The sequence below is a fragment of the Pelmatolapia mariae genome, linkage group LG8, assembly GCF_036321145.2.
Source record: "Pelmatolapia mariae isolate MD_Pm_ZW linkage group LG8, Pm_UMD_F_2, whole genome shotgun sequence".
In the NCBI taxonomy this organism is placed as follows: Eukaryota; Metazoa; Chordata; class Actinopteri; order Cichliformes; family Cichlidae; genus Pelmatolapia; species Pelmatolapia mariae.
Window position 1 is genome coordinate 1,536,913 of NC_086234.1, and position 14,379 is coordinate 1,551,291.

General features: G+C 44.9%; 1 protein-coding gene across 1 annotated transcript; it reads right to left on the reverse strand.

Moving 5' to 3' along the window:
• Positions 1-390: 390 nt before the first annotated feature.
• Positions 391-13,059, reverse strand: rab40b (RAB40B, member RAS oncogene family). The gene is made up of 6 exons (XM_063482421.1): positions 12,690-13,059; positions 5,165-5,225; positions 3,408-3,468; positions 2,628-2,705; positions 2,144-2,366; positions 391-1,580 (listed from the first exon to the last, which is right to left on the reverse strand). The coding sequence occupies exons 1-6, from the start codon at positions 12,829-12,831 to the stop codon at positions 1,288-1,290; spliced, it is 858 nt and encodes a 285-aa protein (XP_063338491.1). The 5' UTR covers positions 12,832-13,059; the 3' UTR covers positions 391-1,287.
• Between the last annotated feature and the right edge of the window lie 1,320 nt (positions 13,060-14,379).

The window sequence follows — 14,379 nt, forward strand, 5'->3', positions numbered from 1 at the left end:
CTGGAATTACTGCGTGATGACGTCAGAGCCACCAGCGCGTTCATCTGAATTTACTAATACTAATTATTCCTCTGTGACGTCAGACATGCACGTGATTATAATCACAGAAAATCAACCAAGAACAACCAGCAAACACGACGGGATGAAGAGTGAGCACAACAGACCCAACATTAACACAAGGTGACAAAAAAAAACACAATCAGAAACGCACAAAATCAACATATGATAAACTGTGAGGCAACAATATGGCACAAAGTACCAAAACTGGATGAAAACAATGATTACAACGAGACGTGTGCAACAACACAAACACACAGCTTCAAGTTTCAGAGTTCAGAAGATTCAACATCGTTTTAATGTCACAACAAAAAAAACACGTGAAGCAGGAAGTGCACGCTGTGACGTGGACAAACTTTATTGAAACACTGACGGTTTACAGTCACCTCCTGAGCGCGTGCTGCAGGGGTCAGCTTCATCATCACCATCATCATCCTCAGCTTCATATCAAACAGGCGTATTTACAACACGTACAAATATCGCACACAAAAAGTTTGTGTGTCTGAAGAAGAAGAATGATGTGCAAAAGTACAGCTTCAAAGTGCTTCTATGTACAGGTGAGTCCAGGTGAGGAAACATATTTAAGCTCAGCGCTCAAGTGGAAATGTGGCGCAGGAAGTGTCAAAGGTCACGGTTTCAGTTCATCTTACAAACATGAAGTCTGAAATCAGAGGCTCCGAAGAATTCCAAGAATAAAGTCCCAGAGTGGAAAACTGTCACACCCGCAGATCAAATCACATCACGAAGAAGAGTCGGAACTAAAAACCACATCTGAACGATTCAAGAAGGAAATCTGAATTTTACAAATCTGACTGGAAGTTTTTTTTAATTAGAAAATCTGTAAATTAAAAAAAAAAAATCTGTTTCAAAAATTTAAAAAGATTAAAAAAATACCAAAGTAACAAAAACCAGAAGAAAGCAGGAAGAATAAATCAGCGTCTGCAGCTCTGATTGGCTGCTGAGAACGCGCGCTCAGTTTTCTGAGTATCGAGCAGCTTTACGTTACACTGTCAGACTTCGGGCTGACGTGCTCCGAGGGTTTTTCCTGACACTGTCGTTTTCCAACGATGTGATGTCACCTCACCTATGATTGGATGCCTGCAGCTCACAGGTGGCAAAGCAAAAGTCACCAAACACCAAAGTTTGAAGCGCGGTTCAGGTTCTGGTGAGGGATTCTTCACTTCCAACCGCCATCTTCAAATGTTCGAGCAGGCGGTGCCTTCACTGTCGTTAGGAGATTTTACAGCTGTTTCTGCAGCTCTGAGCCGACGGGCTGAGGGGCGGCGCCCGGATCAGTTTGGGCTTTTTCAGCAGCGCCCCCCCAGTCCTCTTGGTGGCGCCGTAGTGGGCGCTGGCGGTGACGGAGTAGGAGCGTCCGTGCATCATGCGGGCGTTGAGGCCGTTGGCCATAGCGAAGGACTTCAGGTGAGACTTCAGAGCCAGTGGGAGGGGCAACTTGTCGACCAGGTGGACCGGCGTGCAGGAAACGATGGAGCGACAGCAGAGGTCCTGCAGACTGAGCACTGACACACACAGAGAACCAATCAGATTACAGCGCTCACAGAGAAGAACCAATCAAAACAGGGAATTATTATAAATTTATTGTATTTCATGAAAAAACACTTTATCAATAAAGTTATAAAATTTTAGGAAACAAACTGAAATATTGAATATGGAATCATGTATTTGTACAATAATATATTTTTGGATACATTTGCTAATATTTTAGGATTAAAGTCATAAAAATTTAGGAATAAAGTTGTAAAATATCCCAAGAACATTAATTTAGCAATAAATGAATAAGATTATGAAAAACATATTTCAGCAACAAAGTGAAAATGTTGTATTAATAAAGTGACAAATAAAAATAAAGTTGGAATATTTCAGGAATAAAAAGTGTTTTGTGGGAAAGAGTAAAAGCAGAATGATGTTGGAATGAGTGAAAAACAGGAGAAACGTATTTTTGTGAATGACGTCTGACTTTATCCTCAGTGAGGCGGAGCCTCCAGCAGGGGGCAGCGCAGAGCTGAACGTCCCACTTTAAAGCTGCATCACAGACCTGCAGGGGGCGGAGCTAATGGCACACCTTTACTGGGCCTCCACAGGCGCTCCATGCCGTGCCTCATCAGCACGATTCGGGCGAGCTCCGTGAACGACTCGGTGATATTGAAGTTGCATAGCGGGCTGACCTCGAAGAAGGTGACGCCCAGTTTCTCGGCGTACATCTGCGCCTGCTCCGTGGTCACTTGACGCTTGTAGGCCAGATGCAGACGGTTGCCAACGAGGATCTTAGGAACTCCTGGGGCATGCTGGGTAAACGGGGAACAGAAAGGAAAGGGGGATGTGGGTCTTTAAGCACACTCAGTGTTACAGGTGTGTCAGGTGGGAGGAAGGCAGCTTAAAGTAAAGGGAAACGTTCGGCGACCTAAAGGGGCGCTGCCTCAGCGGGCGTGGGCGCCGTTTTGACTCAGTCAGAGAGTTTGTGACATCACCGGTCAGCTGTTAGATAACAGGAGAGCAATGGAGAGAGAGCCGACTGCACACACAGCGACACACGATCGATGGCTCACCTCGTCAATCTCTTTGATCCACCTGTCGATGCCGTCAAACGACCAGCGGTTGGTGATGTCATACACCAGGATGACCCCCTGAAAACAAACAAACTCACACTCTCATCAACGTGTTTACAGCCTCTACAGATAATCTCACCTTCATTACATCACCTGTTTAAATTAAAGCTTAAAGGCTGCATCGCTGGGGGGCGTGGCCTCTTTGACTGACAGGTGTGAACGCCCTGCTCTCGGGCCAGCGGGCCGTTACCTGCTCGCCGTGACTGAAACTACAGATTCAAGATCAACTTTTAGCCTCGCCGTGGCAACAGTGACACTGTTTCCATGGTTACATGTCCTCTAATAGCCCTGATGAGCGACTACAACAGAACAGCTTCATTCAGGGAAACATGTTTTGGAGGTGTGGGATGAGTTTTCTCACACTTCCTGCCACCGCCTGCTGCCTGAGTCACATGGCTTCATGTCCAATCAGAGAGCAGCAATCACAGCTGGTCAGCATCAGCATCTTCAGCCTCGAAACCCCCAAAATGTGTCTAACACGGTGCTTCAGAGCACGTTTGAAACTACAAACCAGTTTAAAACTAAGAATGTTATTTGTTCGGAAAATAAGATGAACTCATGTTGATCATTCTGATGATAGAACCGTTACTGCTTTACAGCAACCGAGGGGTTCGTTTGCATTCAGTAAAGGTCAAAGGTCATTAGGAGAATGGAGAACTCACCCCCAGGTTCAGTGAGCGCCCCCCTGTGTTTGTCTGCAGCAGTGCACTCGGTGCTCACCTGTGCTCCTCTGGAATAGGATCGGAATATGGTGCAGAACCGGCCCTGCCCCGACGTGTCCCTGCAACAACACAGACCAGGAGAGGTTAAAGGTCACTGTGGCGACACTCACGCCTCCAAACAAACATTACTCAGAGTCTTAACTAATGACTGTGAAGCTGAAGGTCAGACTGGGACGAGCTCTCCCGTTGTCCAGCCTTAATGGGAAAGAAAAAACAAACTCCCAGCTTTACTTTGGAGAGCCGCCTCACGGTGCCGACTTGTTCTAATTATGGAAAAAGGTCCAAACACAGGAAGCCGAGCACAGAGTAGAGTGCCAGTGGTGTGGACTTTGGTCTCGACCCTCTCAGACCGGTGACAGTGTGCGTCTTGGTTTTAAGGGTTCGGTCATGAAGTCGTGGACAGATTAGGATTGAAGTGTTCCTGAGCTGAGGCTCTGGAGGAAGTGTGCACAGACATGGTGGACTGGGTTCTCCCCTCACTCTTATTGTGAAAGGTCAGTGCTTCCTTCAGTTCAGGTTGCTGAGTCGTGGTTTCTTTCTGTTGTTGTGTTTGACTGGATTCAGAGACTCAGAGCTGCCCAGTGTCTCAAACTCCTGTTAAAAACCTGCTTTTATGAAGCACACAGTCGTATTTACTGCTGAGTTCAGCTGAGGCTGTTTTAATTGTGCAGCTGCTTCACATTTTCCTACAAGATTTAAGACATGAAAGGTGGCGCAAGACTTTTGCACAGCAGCGTCCTGACTGTGGTGATGAACGTGTGCACAGACGCTTGTCTCCGCCTCTTCCTGCAAACGTAGCGCGCTCTGTGGGTTTGTTGTTCCTGTCCACAGTAAGAAACACGAGTGTGTCTGAACACCACAGCGGGGTTTTGCTTGGCTCATGAGCACACGGGCGGGGAAAGATGGCCACCAGTTATCAAAGTCAGAGCTGCAGATCCAGACAGGATCATCACACACACACACACACACACACACACACACACACACAGAGCGTCTCGTCCGCTTAAACATCAAAGCTGCAGATCGAACATGTGACGGCGCCTCGGCTGAAACACGTTTCTACAAACACGAGTGAGTTTGTGCAGAGCAGCAAACCGTCATCACAGAAACAAACTGAGTAGATTTACTCGAGTACAGCTCCGCTGATTTCATCCAATAACATCATTCTTTTATGCCAGAGTAAAAGCAGCAGTGCTGCAGACGCTCTGACGATGACATCATCATCCTGGACTTCTGGACTGGTCCTTCAAATTAAAAGTCCCGGTCACTTCCAGGTTAGTTTGTGTGACGCATCCAGCAGGACGGGTCACACACGTCTTGTGTGGTTAAACTTTTACGGTGTTCGCCCTCTGATGACGACATCCTGTCAGCTGCAGCATCAAAGGTGGTTTTTAATCCGACCTGCTGTCAGTGTCACATTAAGGCTTTTAATCATCATAAGTTATTTTCTTTCCACTTTTATCCACCACACACCGCTCAGGCTGTGCTGTCAGCTCCATTCCTCTCAGTTTTTTTTTGGACATAAAACTGAAACTTCAAACTAAAACTGAAGGAATATTTTCACTGAGTGAAGCGAGCCTTTAACACCCGTCAGGCTGAAGCTGGATGAAGCTCAGCAGCTACCTGAAAAAGCTTTTTATGGAGTCAAACGGGCCTCACATGCCTCCTGTTTAGTTTGGTCATCCTCTGCTTTCTTTCTACACAGACTGATCACATGACACGAGGGAAGCCGTGTGAACGACGGCGTGTTCGTACCAGAGCTGCAGCTTCACTCTTCTCCCGTCCAGGAGGATGGTGGTCGTCTTGTAGTCGATTCCTGAAAAACAGCAGAAGGAAAGATTCAGATCAAACCAACGAGCAGCATTTTTAGATCCAACGTGCCAAACATCTCAAACATGCATCACAAATAACTTAAAATCAGAAAAAAAAATGATTTTGACTGCAATGAATGAATTTGTGAGGGCCAACCAATCAGAACAAACAAAGGCACAGTATTAGAAGGAATCGTCAATCATGCAAAGCACTGCAGCATGTCTGAGCAGATACAGCGGTTTACGAGGAGTTCACGTCCATGGCTAGCTTTATGTTGCTAAACCACGTAGTTCGGTTTAGGCTGTAAAAACAGTTTGCTCTGAATAAGGACTTGCTCAGCTTTAGTTAGTAACTAGATTTAATTAAAGGGTTATTCATGAAACCCTCATATATTCATGAACACCTTCACCAGAGCCCTGCAGCTGCCCAAATCCAGGTGTGATGCTGGGTATTCAGAGCGTCCTGTGCAGGTGTGTGGTTTCTCTCCAGCTTGTTACTGGTTAGCTGCTAATATCAGGCGACTCTCACAGGGGACAAAAGCAGAAAGCAGCTTGTCTCCTCTGTAACTGTAATTATTATTAGCTTCCTGAAAATAACCACAGCGCACTTTGACGCATCGACACAGGCGGCACACGCTCACCGTCACGTATGTCACGGGAAAGCTGCTGGGTGCAGGAAGCAGGGCTGGACTGGGACAAAAAATTGGCCGGGCATTTTGACTAGAGACCGGCCCACCAGGTATTATAGGAAAAGCCATAAAGCCTTTGAATGAAAACAGACGCTGTTGTGACAGTGATGTACACTGTCTTGTTGGTATATGTATGATTTCTATACATTTTACATCATACTAAAAACTTTGGTTGTAAGATTCAGATAATTATTTATTAAAAGAGAGACATTTTAAATGAGAATAAGAAAGTATTTCTTTGTGCCCCCCTCTCCCTGTTAATGCCCTACCTGCCCCCCATGGCAAAACTTTGCTAGACCCGCCCCTGCACAGTTACCAGCTGTCAGCTACATAGAAAAGGATCCTGGTGTTGTTTGTCTCTCAGAAACAGTTCATAACTTCCCTTCAACTCAGCTGATACTAGAAATTAATATTAAATAAATTCTAACAACAGCTGATCAAGCTTAAACGTGCTGCTGTTGTTTAGCGCGACATCCGCTGGTTTCTTCTTTCTGGCGCAAAGTGGGCGATAAACAAGCAAGAGAGAAAAGCCGATCAGCTGATCATTGATCAGTTTCATGATTGAAGTAGCAACAGGAGAGGGAGGGGGAGAGAATGAGAGGAGAAGAGGGAGCTGCAGCGTAAAGACACAGAATAAATCCAGCTTTGTGTCTTTTGTGACGATTCCGTTTTTTACGGGACGTTGGCAGCTACTAACTAACCTTATGAATAAAATACAGTTCACTGTGGTATCAGTAACATCATAGCACCCACCCAGCTGTATAGAAACTCCGTCATGCTAGCTAGTACGCAGTACGAGTTATTGTAACTGACTGTAAAAAGTCAGCACAACAAAAACAAAAACACACAACACTAATTATGAATACTGATTCCTGTGTCCATGCAGGTTGAATCCCAGCCAATCCCTGCACAGAAATGTCCAAAGATGAGTTAATAATTATAAGAATTCAACTGCTCAACCAACAGAAAGAGGGCTCCCTGATAACTGACTACAAATTAATAATGTGCCATTAGCAAAGAACAAACAGTGAAAGCCAGCTCCTCGTATCGAACACGTATATGAAAATATCTGCGGGAGAATATCCTGAGAGAACAAGATGTGATATAACGTAGGAGTTATTCTGGGAGACATAAGCCCCCCCGACACACACTGTGTCCAAGTTATTGCACACACACTCTGGTGTGCATGATGCATGAAGGGAAAGTGGAGTTACATAACAGTCTATAACAGAAAGGTCTGCTGACAGACATCTAAACAGCAAAGCGCTGGGAAATGTAGCTGCTGCAGGGTGACAATAAGAGCTCCATGATTCAGTTTAAACACCAGCAGGCGTGAGTACACGAAACAAGATTCCTTTATTCAAATCTGCACAAATTGATTCATCTTTGTTCTTTCAGTGTGACACAATAACACAGAGTTGCACAGTACAGGAGGAGTTACTGAGACTTTTCATGTCTACAAGAGTGTGAGTCAACTGATTTCACAAAGTTCTGTGTTTTTATTGTATAAAAATAAGAAGAAGAATAAAACAAACACTGAACTCAAACAAAGCTAAACTAACAGTAAACATTTTCCAACAATAACAAATAAACTGAATTAGAAATAAAAACGAATTTAAAAATATAAAACTGTAAAACTCTGATTAGCAGTTGTTTGTAGCTTAGCCACACTACAGTTAAAACAGCCTTATAGTGCACAAAAATAATAAGCAGCTTCTTATCTTACATTAGCTTCATGTCCTGCTCTCAGATATTAGCCACGCTAACACTACGATACGTTAGCTGACGTTAGTCGAGAAAATCATCTTTTTATGTTGCTCTAGCTTCATTTACTGCTGTCAGCCTATTTAAGGTTTACCTTAGCTAAACTAGTGTCACATTAGCACGCTATCTGATAGCTTTGTGTCCCATTAACTAAGAATTGATAACTTAGCCACATTAGTGTTGTGTTAGCCTCACAGCCTGACGTTAGAGTGGCCCTTCTTGTGTTAGCTCTGTGTTATAATTGAGTCTGAATAATAAAACAGGCAGTATTATGGTACCGATTACCCCTCTTTAAGTTTTATTGTAACACCTGGGCGAGCAGCCACACGGATGATTTTATCAGACTGTTAGTAACTCTCTTTGGGAACTGAGGGGAGATTTGGACTCACAAATGGTTAATGATGTCAGAGGTTCTGTCGGAAATGTGACCACTTACATCTTTGTGTGCCATGTGTGAAGAAGTCCTCACAATCAGTTCAAACCCAAACAAACACATCACCTCTAACAGTATTCTTCATGTATGGTGAAGGTCAGCCTGTAAGAGCCGGTTCACACCGGAGGAATGAGTCAGCCTCTCCTGGCAGCACCAGCAGCATCATTATACCCCCACCGAGCAGCTCGCAGCAGCACCACAACCACACAAACACGCTCACAGTGCACATTTGGAGTAGATGGGAGAGTGGAGTTACACAACACTCAGAAGGATGTTATAAAAGAGCCGATCGTGGCGTTCAGACCGTAAACAAGCGCTTGGCCCGTCTTCGCGTGTCTCATTTGTGAGTAATTATCAACGGCTCATAAAAGCACAGAGAATAAACTAGCAGGCTGTTTGTGTGCATTTTTCCGAGCTCGCGTCGGTACTAATCAAGGCTTCCCCATGTGGTTTGGCTCAGCTCTGCACTGCAGCCAGCTCTTCTCTGGACTCGGCGGGAGAGCAAAGCCCCCTCCTGGACCTGAGAGCCAGAAATCGTCCCACAGTTTCACCACAGCTATGTCTGTGTGCCGTCATGCCTCCCGTTAGAGGAGATGACCCAGAAACAGCAGAAACGAGCGGTTTTCCATCAGCCTGAAACCATCCTCACACCAAGGAAAACCCAGAAACAGCACGACTCGAGGCCTCTGCTGATGTCGCTGCTACTGATTAATCCACCAACGGTCGGATAACGAACTACTAAACAAAAACTGATTTCTGTTCATCAGCAGTGTCACAGCTGAGGTTCATCAAACATTCAGCTCAACATGTCCAACGTAGTTCCTCCAGAAAACCACAGATCTCTAGTTTTCCTGTTACTGTATCAATGAATACTTTATCCTACAGTTTCCACAGTTTCTCAGAACCCAGGATGTGTGTTCAAAACCAATTTACTGCATGAAAGGACAAGGGCCCAGCAGCAGTAGCGGTTTTAGATACGGGCGACACGGGCAGTTGCCCGGGGCGGCATCGTGGTGGGGGGCGGCATCACGGGCATCGGCAAAAAAAAAAAAAATGCTCGTACTCATGCTGCCCCGACATCATGCCAGCGCATATTGGGAATGGCATAGGCACCGATCGGTTTTCTATCGCCCATTTGCTGGGAGTAAGGGCGCCCTCCGTTTGCGAGGTGCGCCTGCTGCTTGCGGCACAGGGAGGAGAGGGCGGGGCGGCGGGGGATTCTCTGGCTGGCTGGAGCAGCATCTAATAACCAACTTGCAAAATAAAACAAAATAAAAACAAACCAACAAACACGAAAACAGCAGACATTATGATACAGACTTATAATTTGCACCGATGTTTGTTCGAAATTCTATACGCGAAAAGTGAGCGCGAGAGCCCTCGGTGCGCCTGCTCGCTGCTGAAGTCAAAGTAAACTTTATTGTCATCTCCGCTACATACAGTCCAGTATATAGAGAGACGAGACGACGAGGCTCCAGTTACAGCAGTGCAAGTAAACAAACAATAAATATAAGAAGAGTAAGAAAATAAATATACACTTTAGGACCAGGGGTAAAGGGATCAATAACAATTTAAAATGTATATTTTATATTTTGTTGATTTAAAGTCTCACACACAACCCGTTTTTAAAGTTTAAAAAAAAGAGAAAAGAAGAGGAGTGTAGCGACTTCCACAGTCGCTAGAGGCCGGGGATGGAGCCTGCCTATTTGCCTGACGCGCTGTCAACTTCACGCAATAATGCGAGAGGTGGAATTGCTTGCTTGTTTATTAAAGTGCTTGAAAAGTTTACAGAGCAATGTGATCGGCTCGCGATTCAAACTCTTAAAACATCACAGCTCTAATGCAACAAGGGGAAACTCGTTGTGCTGCGGTCAACAAAAACTACGGCTACCCAGCCCTCCTCTCTGTCAAAATCAAACCAGTGAAAGACAGACTGACAACGCCCTCTTAATGTCACCGCTAGCACCCACGTGACTCCCGTTACACATCACCATAGCAACCAAACAAATGAAAACCCAGTGATCATTAAAATTCAATACATTTAATTATGGCTCCTACAAGGAGAAACGAGCAAAAGATACAGGTAAGCAGATGTGTCATTGGATAATGGCAGGTCATGTATCCTAAAACATTAAGAATCAGAATACTTTCTTAATCCCTAAGGAAATTATGTGGGTTACAGTTCCTCCAAGAAGAAATGGTAAAAATAGTAACAGTAACAGACTAAACTCCAAACAATATATACAATAATATAATATTAATTAGTCAGTGTCAATTGTTGATTTGTCCTGTTCTCATTGTATGACGAATTATGATGTCTGTTTAGTAGCCGTTTGCATACAATGCATACTCTCTCTCTCTTCATATGTGTGTGCGTGTGTGTGTGTGTGGGGGGGGGGGGGCGCCAGAGGGCGTGTTCGCCCGGGGCGCCAAAAAGGCTAGGACCGCCACTGCCCAGCAGTATGGTGCAAACTGCGCCCAGTACAGAAACAGCTGCATTATAGTGCTAACATCTGCACAGGTAGCATGCTAACACTTAGCTAGCCAAGAACCCAGGCTGATGGTAAAGCTGGGTGTATGCAGACCCCGGCCAGCAGCCAGAGCCTGAACATCAACAGGTAACAAACTGATGAGCAGTCAGCCTGCAGCCTGTTTCTACCTGTTCAGAATCACCATGGTGACCACTCCAAAGCGTCTTTGTGCTGGTTTCCATCTTTGCTTTTTGTTCATACCTGAACAATAAAAGAAAGACCGTACCTGTGTCCTCATTACGACTGTGTTTCAGGACAATTTACGGAATAATGAGAAAGCAATGGAACACAAAACTTTCTTCAGCGTAATTAAGTAACGCAGTGCATCACTTTTAAGCAAAGTAATGAGTAATGTGTAATAGATTACTTTTTTGAGTAATGATTTTTGCTCCATATTGTAATTCTTTGCTTGACTCACAGTTCAGAATAATCCTTCATCTCATACGGAGACAGCTGGCTGCCCCTCACAACAGAAGGTTTAAATAGCAAGTGGGCGGGGCTTCCGTGCCTGAAATTGACCGTATAAGGATTTAACCTCCCTATGACATCATACAAAGCCAACGCCATAAAAAACAGGTATAAACTGAATGTTTAGATCCGAGCTTTGGTCTCACAGTGATTAATGAACATAGGCTGAGCTGATTATTATCACTGGGACAGCAGATAGATGTCATTTCACTGTTAGGAGACACAAATATTACTGACGGTGTATCTGTGTGGAATATTTTAAAAACAGGATAATTGGATAAAACTTACTACAGATTTTTTTATACATTTTCTATTTTTTGAATTTACTTCTTTCACTTCAGAATTAGACAAGAGAGTACAGCCTTCCTTCCTCCAGGATGATTCAGAGACCACATGGGTGTTTTTCTGCATCCACAAAGCATGGCGCTGGCCTGTCATCTGTGACCTTTGACCTCCTCACTGCAGGCTGTGGCTGGTGATGTCAGCAGGCCTTTTTATGTGCGGGGGAGATTTTTTGGCGTGTGAGGACTCACTCATCTCCTGAGCCAGCAGACTGTTCTCTGCTGGTAAATCGTTTTCTGTCCAAGTATAAAACATGAAAACACGAGTCTGCTGTAAACAGGTGAGTAACATCACCTGCTGCTGCTGCTGCACGTCACGTCTGACCACGGTGGAGCTCAGATCATCTATGAAACTGTCCTAAAAGCTCAGTTTGGACTTTTCTGCAGAGAGATGACAGCCGTGTGCAGGACGTTACATATTTAAATATGAAATCAGTTTTTATGACAGCAGGTTGAGCGTGTGGTCATGTGACTCGTGAGCACAGCGTGTTAAATCGTGTGACAGCGCATCAAGCTGGAGAGCTTCAACTCATCCCGTCGCCCTCCTGCAGGCCGAGCATGAGTCATGAGCAGCTGCCTGCCAGCGTTTATTAACACACACACACACACACACACACACACACACACACACACGCACGCACAGACCATGGCAACACGGCTTCAATATTACAAACTAAAACGGTGTGTGGAGCTTCTAATGCTTCCCAGAACAAAGCAATACTTCACTGCAGTTCCTCTGACGTCCACAGGGGGCAGGCTTTAAAACCAGCCAATCACTACTGTTGAGTGACATCACAGTGATTATGTCCAGTTTTTATACGCAGTGGATCCAAACCATCAGTTAGTTGGATGGTTTCTGCTCACAAGAGAACAATGCATATCTTAACAACTATGGCTCTTATTTTGAAAGAGTAAAACTTGTGAACCAGTTTAAATGCTTTCAATAATAAAATACACTCAGCTGTTTATTAAAGTAAATTAGATACATTTATTTATTTTTAAGAATAAACTTGAACTTATTTCACAAAAACGTCTTTTTCTTGTAAACTTTAATCACTAAATGTCATTTTTCACCTCAGAATAAAATCTTTTCATGAAGCTTTGAAATCAGAGAGGCTGCTGTGGAGAACTGGAGCTCTGATGGAGGCGCTTAAAGTTTGAGTGAACATGAAGTCAGACTCCTGATGGAGGACTCGGTGTCAGCAGCCTCCACAGAGATCACCGGACAGCTGACCCCACTCACCCATGTTGTAGCCGTACGGGGACTCGGTGGCTCCGTCCTGCAGGCTGGCCAGGATCTCGCCCTTCCCCACGTCGCTGTCGCCCACCAGCAGGAACTTGAGCAGAAAGTCGTAGGCGCGCGCCGGGCTGCTTCTGTGGCTCATGCTCGCGGCGGGTGACGGCTGTGGTGTCCCATCCTGAGATGAGAGCAGGCTTCCTCCTCCTCTCCGCCCCCCAGGACCCCGCACTCAGACTGGAGCGTGTTCAGGAGCTGCTCGGAGCGCGTCCAGCTGTGCCATCGGCGCGCTTTTACGCACGAAGGTAAAAATCCTCCGCAGATTCAGGTCTGCTCCCGGACTGAGGAGCAACTCACGGATCTCTGGCCTCCCCCCTCCCTGCTCCTGCTGAGGAGGTGAGGGAGGGTGTTTACCTCGGTTCGATTGGGCAATCGTCCGAGTTGCTAGGGCAACCTTGAGTCAGGATTGGACGTTGGAGACGTCCATCAGCGAGCGGGACAAGCTGTGCGATTGGCTCACTGAGTGACGTCAAGCTGAACAGAAATAGATAAGGTAACTATTTCCTGTTTGGCTTGAGAAAATAGGAGCATGACAGCGGCTGGGCGGAAGAGATGCTTTACTCAGGAACAGTCTAGAGAAGAGCTGATGTTCAGATCAGCAAGTGCAGCACTCGGAGCAGACTGAGGTTACATTTACAGGAGATGTCCTTCTGCGTCTCTCTGAGTTTTGTGAAGCAGTGACTGTTGGAAATGTTTTCATGCAGTTAAAGGACGTTTTCCTCCATCAGCTCATACTCGAGTAACCAATCACTGATTGAAAGCGTGACAATTTATACAGCACCAACTCACAACAGCAGTCACCTCAAGGCGCTTACATGCATGCAGCTTCCCGTGGATCTTCAAATGAAGTTTCTCAGCAGTCATCTCTAGAAGAAAGTTGATTTCAGCTTAAAACCTCTTACAATAAAGAGGAAACCATCATTAACCAAAGTGTTCTCGTGGGAATCTTTGGGTTTAGCCACAAAGGGTATTTATGAAAAGAAAGAAGGAGAGCTCTTCAGAAGAAGACAGCTGGAAGAATCTTCTTCACCTCCACCTTTTTTTTCTTTTTTCTTTTTTCTTTTTTACATTAATTTACTTTATTTACTTTTGAGTTATCAGTTAAGCTAACCACTCTGTAAGTGATGGCAAAGACATCAGAATTATGATAAGAAAACTACTACTACTACTACTACTAATAATAATGCTAGGCTAAACTAAACTTCTTTTGGATAAATCAACAACATTACAAGAAAAAAGTATTATCAGAATACTTACTTAATACAGAGATATCCACAGGCAGGAATGTGTTGATGCATTCTCAATCATCCAGGTAAGTAAATCTCCAAAAGTTGAATCTGTTCATCTGGACGTTTTCAGTGGGAGAAACGTTTCGTCACTCATCCAGGTGACTTCTTCAGTCTCAGCTGACTGCAGGTTTCAATCTTATAAACAGTACATTTGCATAATGACTGAAACCAGCCCACTGAAGGAACAATGGGCTGTGAGGTCAGTTCCTTAATCATAATTATGCAAATTCTCATGACCATTGATCAACAACCACTGATCAATAACCATGAGTAGCATTCACAGAGAGTTGGGGAATGGCTGCAATCACAGCATTGTAAGATGGTGACAGATGAACCCTTAGGCCCCC